At 40.5% G+C, this 11,572-nt stretch overlaps 1 protein-coding gene across 2 annotated transcripts; it reads left to right on the forward strand.

Annotated features, from left to right (window-relative positions):
* The first annotated feature begins 234 nt into the window (after positions 1 to 234).
* LOC117414464 (transcription factor E2F7-like) lies at positions 235 to 11,173 on the forward strand. 2 transcript variants are annotated; one of them, XM_059027617.1, is made up of 11 exons: positions 235 to 498; positions 1,183 to 1,281; positions 1,754 to 2,044; positions 2,676 to 2,844; positions 3,305 to 3,586; positions 3,957 to 4,115; positions 4,457 to 4,594; positions 4,902 to 5,458; positions 7,087 to 7,312; positions 7,593 to 7,981; positions 9,115 to 11,173. In XM_059027617.1, the coding sequence occupies exons 2-11, from the start codon at positions 1,183 to 1,185 to the stop codon at positions 9,295 to 9,297; spliced, it is 2,493 nt and encodes an 830-aa protein (XP_058883600.1). In that variant the 5' UTR covers positions 235 to 498; the 3' UTR covers positions 9,298 to 11,173. The 2 variants fall into 2 exon arrangements, with proteins under 2 accessions (XP_058883600.1, XP_058883599.1); XM_059027616.1 differs by having other exon boundaries at positions 235 to 494.
* Positions 11,174 to 11,572: the final 399 nt, after the last annotated feature.

Consider the following 11,572-nt stretch of genomic DNA (forward strand, 5'->3'; position numbering starts at 1 on the left):
CAGGTCCGCGGTCTTTACACTGAACAGAAAACCCGCATTGTTCAGCCTCCCATTAATTAGGTTTCCTAGGTGAGATCCGCATCACCCAGCACAGCAGCAGGCAGCTCTGAGACAGAAGTACGCGCCGACTCACGCGCCAACATTATTTAGAGGCGTGGCCGCCTCTCCTGCAGATTGGCCGAAACTTTGTAATATATTCACGTTGCTTTGCGCCGATTGGCTGGTGCGTTAACATTTTTGCAGAGCGCCAGAAAAGAAGCCTTAGCGGGTGTTACAAGTTCTGATCAGGACTGTCATATTCAGTACTATGAAGTTAGGAGCTAACTCGGTCTCTCTTGCGTGTTTTTGTGTTATAATTGAAGAAAGGGGATATTTTATTTATAAAGGGATAGAATATATTTTTTAAACTAATGCTTTTTTTGCTGAAAAGGTGAAATATAAAATCCCTGCTCAAAAGCAAAACTTTGGAATCATTTATTGGATTGAAACACAGGGTAAGTGAGTAACTTTATTTTTTACTAGTTTTGGGGTATTTGCTATTGTGAAAGCTTTTATTTTTTATTTTTTATTTTTTATTTTATTTTTAAATGTGGTTTACAAAATAGTAAAACGATCTTAATGTTCCTGAAGTTTTGATAAGAGCATTTGTAACTTGCGTGTTGATATTCCTGTCCAGGCAATGTCAATGTATGAGTAGTGGGAAAGGTAAAGTTAAGAAAAAGTGTATGTTTTGCATTATAACAACTTTATGAAAACAAAACTTAACCAAGTCTGTGCCTCTTTTTCAGTGGGTGGTTTTTTTTTTTTTTTTTGCTTTTAAAGGAAGTTGTTGGGCATTTCTAAAAGTCTCAAGCGGAATTTGTCAGTAAAGTTGCGCCAAAATCTGATGATAGGGGTCTCAAAATAAATACAGAAACTTCTATCTATTCTAAGAGTTTTTTTCGCTTGTATTTTATATGAATTTATATGTAGTAATGTCAGTATATTGAAATGTCTACTGTAACATTGTATTTATTTGTTATTTACGCTGCCAATGTATATCTACAAAATCAGCAACAATATCTGGATATTGTGAAAATAAATAATAATATACATAACATTGCTATGCGATATTTACACATGTCTTGTTTTATTTATTTATTTGTCTATGTATATGTGTTGTTTTTTTTTTTAAATTTGTAGATGGAAGGGACTGGATGTTTAGCACTGAAAGATCTCACCAGCCCAAGGAAGACGAGAACAGACCTGGTGGAAGAAGCTGACAGTAATAACGACCAAAAGGCAAGTTGGTTTAGTTTATTAGTATTTACAAGCCGCCATCTGCCATTCCAGGTACCAGCAATGATATCCTGTACCACTGGGCAGTGACAGGCATACAGTGTTATACAGTGGGCGTTGCAGCTTGGACTAGATATAAGTGGTATATTAAAGGTAAGTGTATAAAATAGTTTGGGGTAAATGTTATATCTGTGTTTTAATGGTTGCAGTACTTGACAAAATCTCATTTACAGCCCAGAGAAAAAATCCCCTTGTGTTTTTTCTTTTAATAACTGCCCTAAAACATTTTGAACATGCATACAATTTACACATAGGTTTACTGTAATGTGGTTATTTTCCAAAACATAGATAATGTGTAAAAAATAAACCACAAACCAGCATTTCCTGGCAACTAGTCTACTAGTTACTATTTGTATTATGTTGCGTAATTGTATAAATTTACTGTCTTTAAAACTAAGCTGCTGTTTGTTGACAGGAGAACATATTTGTTGACCGCACAAAGGTGAACCCAAAGACCCCGCTGAAAAATGACTTGACGCCAACAGCACCGCCCAAACAGAAAGGCTGCAGCACCCTAGAAACAATTCACAACACCCCCATCAAGCATGTCGACAGACCCCAGGCAGATCCATGGACCCCTACTGCTAACCTGAAGATGCTGATCAGTGCTGCGAGCCCTGATATTCGGAACAGGGACATGAAAAAGGGCCTCTTTCGTCCCATTGAAAATGAAGAGAGGGAGGAGACTTCAAGTGACACTACCCAGGTAAGTGATGCACACATTGGGTTGAAAAGAATGAAGTGGCCATCTTGATTCGGCACATTAACAGACATGAATAAAACAGTAACATTCAAGTCATTTGCTTTTTAGGTCTGTTGAAAGTTACTGTAGTTCCTGGCATTTGCTGTAAAACACTTTGTTCTGGGCAGCCAGTTAAGGGAATCTGCATAAACTGTTTGAACAATAGTATTCTGGTAATCTTATTTGCTTAAGAAGCCAGACCTCTCACAGTTAAAAGGTCTTTAGCGTGGGAGCAATCAAAGTACTGTTGTGGTTGACGTGAATTTCACTTGGTTCTCTAGGATGTCCGGAAGCATCAGTTACACATGTAAAAATAAAATAAAGCAGATTTTAAAGCAAGTTTAATCCTTTCTGAAAATCACAAGACAAATAAAAGATCCATCAAAGTTATACTTGGTTTATTCTTTGTAAACTAGGTACTTACACATAGTCTCTTGCAACCCCAGGTACCTATAGAATACATTTTGTAATGTGCAGTTTACTGTATGGGGGCTGTAAGGTCCTAAACATTTCATTCAGTAAAGTACTGAAATATCAGGTCCCACTTTATCTCCTATCACTATTTATTTACTGTATTGATGTATTTACTCATCAGTTTGATGCGATGGAGGACTGTGCCACAGATGAGTTTGAAAAACAACGGCCTAACAGGAAATTGAAAAGTCTGGGACTTCTCTGCCAAAAGTTTCTTGCTCTCTATCCTGACTACCCGCTGTCTATGGAGAAGACTCGCATTTCTTTAGATGAGGTGGCAACTAATTTGGGTAAGGAGTAACCTAATGCCACTATATCTTTGGTAGACAATGCACTAAAATTCAATCATGTCATGAACACTGAGTTGGTTGCTTTGACCAACCACAAAAGTGAAGTCTGTTACTATGGAAACATTGTTTCACTTTAAATAAATGGTTCCAAGGCACACAAGACTGAAGTACACTGCCGGTAGCAGTTTGGTTTCCAAATAAAAATTATGCAGGACAAAATACACTTTTCAGACATATTAACTAAATATTATTAATTCACACACTACACGTTTACTATGAACAGCCTTCTTTCCAACCTTTGTTTAAAACAAAGAGTCACTAAGTAATAAAATGTTTTGGGGGGAGGGGAGCTTTGAAAATATTGAATGTGGCAGTTCATTCAATTGCAGTTACACTGTAATGCTTTTTTTATTTGCTCTGACCGGTTGCTAAGGAATTTGTTCTCTTTCCCCATACCCAGGTGTGGAACGCAGACGGATCTACGACATTGTGAACGTCCTGGAGTCCCTGCTGCTGGTGTCCCGGGTAGCTAAGAACCAGTACTGCTGGCATGGGCGGCACAAGCTGTGCCAGACACTGGAGGGGCTGCAGAGCATGGGCCAGCAGCAGCGCTACGAGGAGCAGATGGCACAGCTCCGGGAGAAGGACTGCAAGCCACCCGAGCTCAGGAGGAAAGAGGGCCTCCCAGAACCGCAGGAAGGACAGATTGACCACATGGACACTGAGTCAGACATGACCTCAGGTACGGAAGGGATCATTTGGTACACTTAATTCAGCTAAACCCAAGCGAGAAATACCTTTTCTGGAGGATCGGTGTCCCTTTCCATTGCATTGTAATGTGTGTGTGTGTGCATTTTATGTTTAACCCTTTTAAAGAAGGTGAAAAATTGGTTTTGAAGACTGGACACCCATCTCAAACAAACCCTTGATACCAGCGTCTTCAAATTCAAACTTTAAGATAAACCCCTTTGGATTTGCTAAGTGAACACTATTGCTAAGCTAGTTTTCTTAAACTAAGCCAACCTATTCTTTTAGTCTCCCAACCAGTTTTTCAAGACTCCTATGTGTTTGATTATCCTTTTCTACTGTCCATTCTTTTTAACTGTTTTTAGGATCAGCCAGCAAGAGGAAAGACAAGTCCTTACGTATCATGAGCCAGAAGTTCGTCATGCTGTTCCTTGTGTCCAAAACCAAGATTGTTTCTCTGGACATTGCTGCTAAAATCCTGATCGATGAGAGCCAAGATGCTGCTGACCACAGCAAGTTCAAAAGTAAGCTAATTTCCTTGACACCGTTTTATGCTTGAATGCGCTGAAAAGGATTTTAATTGTGGACCGACCTTTCTCTGATGCCACTGCAGTTATGAGACTTCTGTAAGGACCACAATAAGGATAGTTCATTGTACATGGTTCGTTTTTATTCCTGTAATATACTTAATATTGTGCTATTTGGTGTCCTAAAACTGTGGTTGCCATTGGGTCATTCAAGCTCAATAGGACTGAGAAGGGGTTGAGTGTTGCTATATATTTTTTTTTTCTAGCTCTTGTCAGCAAAGTGTTTTGTGCAACTGTATCCAAGTAAACCATTCCTTCTGTCTGCTTCCTGTCCCCAGCAAAGGTGCGTCGATTGTATGACATTGCTAACGTCCTGACAAGCTTGGAGCTCATCAAGAAGATTCACGTCACGGAAGAAAGAGGCCGTAAGCCTGCTTTCAAATGGATCGGGCCTGTCGATTTTAAACACTCCAGTGGTAAGTTCAGGCAGTGTCTAGGTTTAAAATGGCAAGGTGCATTTTGTGATGCATGACACAACTTTAATATATATTATATGCATATTGTGTATATCTGTCCACTGTACACATTACTAAGTGTTCAGTGCATGGCTGGCACACTCCACACCAAACCATCTACAGTAATTAATTTGCCTGCATGCTCAACGGGACTAAGTGTGCAGTACATTTTCACTTTGGCATTGCGCTCTTTTGCATAAATGGCTTAGCAGGATGTGGAGTATTTCTATCACTTTGAAGCTCATCCGTTTTCTTTCTTTGCCTGTAGAAGCCTCTCAGGCTGCAGCCGCTGTAGAGCACGTGTCCGTCGTCCTGAAAGAACCGCTGGCTCCCAGACCTCAGCTGGTGGTGAGCGGGAAACAGAGACTGACACGCCACGCTTCCTTCAGTATGCTGCCCGCCTCCGCTGCTGACCAGAGAAGGATCAGCTCGGCGCCAAGCAGCCCACAGAGACACAGGAAAGGTAACGATGGACACTGTGTGCTGCCCACATTTTACCCAAACGCTGTCAAGGGAGGCCCGTCGGCTCCCTCTGAATCCCAGACAGAAGACAGCCACTCCAGCTCTTCCCAGAAGCAGCCTCCTCTCGTTTACCTCCAGAGCCTGCCCCACCCTTCTGTCCTCATGGTGTACGGGAGCAGCCTCGCAGACAGGGGGGGTGCAGCGCAGAGGAGCAGCGAAGCTCACAGCTCACCCACTGCCATCAGCCGGGAGACGTCAGCCCTCGGGAAACGCAGCGTGGCCAAGAGTGGGCTTTCCAAAGAAGAGGAACAGACGGCTAAAAGAGACAGAACAGCTTTCAGGGACATAGTGTCTTCGCACGAGGTGGGTGAACAGAACTGACTTTCTCTTTTACAATGCAGGTTTCAGTAGTGATTCAAAGAGACTTGCTATCTTCTGGTACCCTGGCCACCCCAGGGAGATCCTCTTTGTGCTTCACAGTGGCCCAGGTTTGTGCTTTTTAAGGGATAGTCACAGCTGACCTTATTCAGCAGTACTATAAAATAACCTCAGCTATGAATTAGACAAACATTTCAACATCTTTTGCGATCTAATACATTTACATTACAAAGACTTCTCATCCAAATGCTGGTCTCACCCTTTTATTAAGTTTCTTTTAAGTACTGCTGAATATTTTATGATGGAGCTTTTTAAGTTTAATGGATGATTTTCAATAGTATTTCAAGTTATAATGCAGCTCAGTTTCTCTGTGGAACTGCGGTAACAACCTGAGGTGTTTTCCTTCAATTCACTGACACATGAAGAACAATTTCTTGGAGGAATCATTTTCTTTTGTGCATACTTTAACATGTTTTGTACCAGCTTTTTTCCCCAGAAATAGGAACATGTTGTTAATTATATAAAAAATTGCCATTACATTGAAATATGAACAACTGCAAGCTGCCTGATTAGAACAAGTACTTCCAGTTGTAATTTAGCACAAAGCCATTTTCAATTTGGAGAGGCATGTGTGGCAACTGATGATTAAAAAGTAAATTACATGTATCTAATGCTTTTTTAATTGAAGGGATAACCAAAGATTTTAAAATCAATTTCCATATTCTTATAAGCACTAGCTATATGTTGAAGATCATTTCATTTCTGTGGTTTTTAAATCTGTAAAATACAATGCGCCCTGCACTTAATCACTCTGCACCATGTTCTAGCTTCAGTGTGGCACAAGAAATGCTTGGCTACCATGAAGCACAAGTTGCTTTTGTTATTTGTTTTTTTTCTTACCTATAGCTTTGTGTTTGAAAAAACAAATGAAAGTGGAAAAAACAAAACAACCAAATGATTATACAGTTGCCCAGGCTAATAAGAGTTAAGAAAATGGATTTTAAAACCGTAGTTATTCCTACACAACCCCAATACTCTTAACGATGTGTGGTATGCAGATAGATTAATACTTAACTATTAGCAGTAATGATTAATGATGCATGCAACTAAATCGGTTTCTGTTTAATACTAATGATCTTCGTAAGTGAGTGGGCAACTGCATTAGTACCCAATGATATAGTAATGATCTTGATAAATGGATATGATGAGTAATATTTTGATCATGTACAATGTAGAAGTTTTAAAGTATGCAGCTGTGCTGCTCGATTGCTGTTCTTGAAACAGTGTGTGCCCCATGACAAACCCAACAACAGTTAAGTGGAGATGGCTTCTACACAATATTAAAAAAAATGTTAAAGTGTAATGCAAAACTGAAACCGGGTATTAATCAACAACTTGTTAACATGTGTTTCTTGGAGCTAGCTACTTTTGGGCTCCGAAATAAGGCAATTTTAATTGATCGATGAATATTTCATTGAGGCTCTCAAAATAAAAGACATGGTGATCAATAATTGATTCATCAGTTAATTGTTATATCTCTAGTAAGCATTTGCAAGTTAAATATTAATGAACGTAATTCGGGCTATAACATAATGCAACGTTTTCTTTTTCAGAATTGCATCCGAGAGAAGAATGAGCAGGAGACCTCCTTCCAGAACGGCAGTGTTGTGTCGCCGGCTCTTATCCTGACCCAGCCCCCGAAGGGGTCTCTGAACAAGGATCAGGCCAATCAGACGAGAGGATGCCCAGAAACTCCCTTCAGAGAGGGCGAGCCCGGCAGGCACAGCCCCGAGCAGCTGGCCCCCCTGTCACACTACCTGTACGTGCCCTCCTCTGCAGGTTAGTAAACCGCATTTTCAATCCTCGGCCAAGAAATGAATAAATGAGGACAGCGTCAGTAAAGGCAGATTTCTGCATTGGTTACAATGTGATAATTACATTAGCTCCGTAAGACATGTAAAATTGATAACTAATTAAAAAAGCTAAATTTAAAAGAAATCTACCGTTTTGTAACTCTCAGTCCTTGATTTTCACCCACAACGCACGCATGTTTGTAAGGGTTATAGTGGGATTGTGCTGCTTCTGAATGTCACGTTAACGTTGCCTCTTTTATTTTCAGGTCTGAGCGGACTGGACTTCTTTCTCGCTGCTGGCCACAGTCCCAGCAGCCTGTCTCTCTCCCCCAGTCGCCTGGCTTCTCTCGCTCTTCAGTATGTTGTGCTGCCATCCTCAGCCCTCTCCTCCTTCCCTCTCATTGCTCCCGGCCTGTCCGGAACCAACGGCTCCGTCAACTTGCGCTTGCCTGGCGGGGTAAACCCCACACACTTCCTGATCGCCCCAGGGGCTGTGCCCTGCCCCAGGACCCCCGAGTGCTCCTCCAGTCCCAACGGTCTGGCCCCCTCGCCTGGACACTTGAGTCCTGAGCAAGAAAGGCTCCCCAAAGCTATGAAACCTGAATCTCCAGTCGGTGTGGGACACCCGCTCACCGTCCTCACACTGCAGCAACAGGTAAGCTGGGTGTCACAATCTCTGTACATATACTGTACGTGCAATATGACAGGTGCCATCTGTTACATTGTCTCTGTGTGTAAGGGTAAGGTATATGCACTGAGTTATTCAGTAACCCTCAAGGATGTCTCCTTTTGCAGAAATATTTAAGTATTTTCTGTTTTTTATGGAACAAATGGGGTGAACAAAAGTAAAAATATGCCACCTGTAAATTCATATCCAAATGAATATTTCTATGTATTGGACTTTTGTCTATTCTAAAATTCAGTACACCCTTTGCATAAAAACACTTATAGCACAAAATATAGACCAGGGTTTAATATTTAATATGAAGTTAATTATAAAATTGAACTGAAGTCTCTCTCCATAGGTCCTTAATTCTTTTTTTCAATACAGTAAATGCCCTGATTGAGAATCGCATTACAGCTGAGCTTTTGGAAAGGTTAACACTGATTTAGTAGAGAGTTGACATTCTCCTTGGGTTATATTTCCTGTTGCTTTAATTGGAGCTTCCTTTGTCATAGAGAGTCATTAAAGATAGTTAAAGCTTGTTTTTATGACTTGTTTTGTACTGGCGGCATCCTTCCCTCCTTAACAAAACGCTAACTGTTCCTCAGAGAGCCGTGGAGATGCTTTCATCTGAAGATTTGGGCGCCATTTCTTTAAGTACCTTGTTAAATAGTTTTCTGTAATTGTATTGAACATATTGTGGTTCGGTAGTCAACTCTTCTCTTTTAGAGCACTTGGTAGAGTCGCTGACTTCAGTCACGGGTTGGTTTGGCTGCACTGACCGTTGCACCACCTCTATTGTTAGGACCATTAGGCAGCGCAGGTTTTAAGATTTGTACAACATTGTACAACGAGAGTAAAGACTGAAGATCTAATAAACAGCACCCACATTCTTTCCCTGTTCTATGTCGTATTAAATGCAATTTACAAGAGCTGCAGGATATATGTTAACAAAAGGGTGTTTTTGCAGTCGCCTCATGCCTGGAAGTAAATTGAATAGCACCAAAGAACAGGGAGTTAATACAAGTCTTAAAGTGGTGCTGGATTTGTTGATTGTGGCCACGTAGTATTTTTCCCACACAGACCATTCATTTAAAATCTGTTTAACTCTTGTTTTTCTGCAGCCACAGACCCCGCTGACCCCTAAAGAAGTCCGGGCGCCCCATTCTAAGACCTTCTTCCAGACTCCCTGCACTCTGGGCTCAGCAGCTTCCTCCAGCCTGCGGAAACAGGGCATGAGAGCACAGAACAGGACTGGCAGCTCCGCTCAGAGGAGGCTGGAAATCAGCAACAACGTATCCAACTGAACTTCCCTCATCTCAACCTACAGTTCAGACTTCCTGGGGCTGGAGATCTCATCACACACCCTGCTGTGCTGTAGCTCCCTCTTTTTTGGGCATGGGGCTGCCATCCACTGGCGGGTTTACCAGACACTAGCAGTGAAGCCAATGAATCGTCGCAGGGGGTGTCACAACAGTAATGGCAGTCAGCTTGCCAACTTGAAGTCTTGATGGTGAAAGACACTAGGGAATGGAGCACAATTCGCAACTGCAGCCAACAACCTTGTGAGTACAGGTGTTGGACCAGAGTTTCAAAGCATTAAACAGCTCTTCAATTTGATTATTATTAGTAGTAGTAGTAGTAGTAGTAGTAGTCGTAGTAGTACACAAACAAAAATGTACAAACCCTCAGAAGAGGTTTTAAATACCGATACATTTCTAATATGATTTGTTTTTAAAGCCAGTGGTTGAAATTCTATTTTGTAGCAAGATCAGTCCTGCCTTGCGTACTAGCAGGTCTGCCCCCTTGTGGTGTCTCTGGCTAATGTGGTTTTACACTTGTGCAAGCCTGTTGTATTTTTGTGGTGTGTCGTATTTATAAATCGATATATATACCGGTATGGATATATGTGATATGGACAGGGAAACTAAACATGAACTGAAGTATTTAGATAACGTGGAAATAAGTTATTCTTTCAGCAGCACTGTGTTTGAATTTGAATGTGTGTGCCTGGAAATATATGCAGTATTTTTGTATGTTCAGTGTCTTATCTATTATAAAGATATCATCAGGAAGGATTGCATGGAAAGTCTACAAGCAGTCCAATAGTTTACTGAGCCAGCGCTGTCAAACTGGGCTATTGTGCATCATTATTAATAAAAGCTATGTGAACTCATATCTGGAGGAAAAAAAATCTCATTATGTAGGCTGTGATTGTCTGGTGCTTCAGGCAGATTGTTGCTTGTTGGTGCCCCCCTGTTATCAGTAATTAGTCCTACCCTAAGCCAAGTCTGCTACACTTCATTTGTAACACTTGCAGCATGTAGTGTTGTATTTACTAATTTAAGCAGTGCCTTAAGATAGAAGTAGGAAAATGACATGTATGTATAGTTATGAATTTATTAATTTTAGTGTGTGTCTGTGTGGTACCACAAAAATACAACTAAGACATTGAGAATGTGAATTAAAGAAATTATGTTTAGTTTTCTTTTTTTGTTAAATATTAAAGTGAGGAATTTGAGAAACAAACAAGAAAATGGTTGCATGTTACTTTACTAAAATCCCCACGTAATGGCGTTGAAACACTTGTCCTGCAACCAGATGGCTGGATAAAGACCAAAGTGTGCCAAGGTACTATAGGGAAAGAGGCACGCTGACATTGTTGCACAATCCTTGGGTGCTTTTTTTTGTACTTGAATACTTTAATTGGTTACATACCCAGTGGAGGTGTGGATCTGCTTCAGATATCTGTGTACTGTATTGTATAAAACTCTTCTGTGTTATAATATGCATTATAGTTGGTAGAGTTTTTCTTAAAAATATTTCAGGAAGAACTGCCATTGCAGTTCTACGTTTGCACTGAAAAAATGTGCAGATCGTGACCTCACTTGTTTGAACAAGTGGTGGGTAGGTATAGTTTTGTATCCCATGTTTTTATATTTGTTATATTGTATGAAAAGAATTGTTCCCTATGAACGGTGCTATTCTTCAACGCTGGATGTTAATGCAATGCTGCTTCTAATTACCTGATTGCACTGCTAGTTGCAATAGTTTACTCTGCTGTTTATTATTATTGCTGCTTTTTTAGCCTCTTTTCTATTCGGTTACGACCTGAACTGTTCTCTTTAGCTATGCTCTTTGTCTACCTGTTCGGAACTTGCTGGTTCTTTATTATGTAAAGAAATTCACAGTTAAGGACATTTTCAGACCTTTGTAATAAAAGACCTGAACAGGATATATGATGTGTTGTTTTTTTATTTTACACTTCCTGGGCATTACCTGTTTTATGTGTAGGAGACGCCTGGTTCGGAAAACAGGAGACCATATTCTCAATGCGTTGTACTCTGATCTTTAATGAGAAAAACATAGGAAACAGGGTTAGGAGGTCAGGGTTACGTATAGTTACAGTAAGAAAACTAGAGACATGTAATTGTATGTGTGTTATTCACTCACATGGGTTATAATACCTAATACAAAATCAAAATGCAAAATTCCCTGGTTATCAAAGGGGAACCCTTAAGTCTTCAATGATTACATTCAGAAAGCCACGTATCGGAAGACTACATTAAATTACATACTAGG

The sequence above is a fragment of the Acipenser ruthenus genome, chromosome 7 (assembly GCF_902713425.1).
Source record: "Acipenser ruthenus chromosome 7, fAciRut3.2 maternal haplotype, whole genome shotgun sequence".
NCBI lineage: Eukaryota > Metazoa > Chordata > Actinopteri > Acipenseriformes > Acipenseridae > Acipenser > Acipenser ruthenus.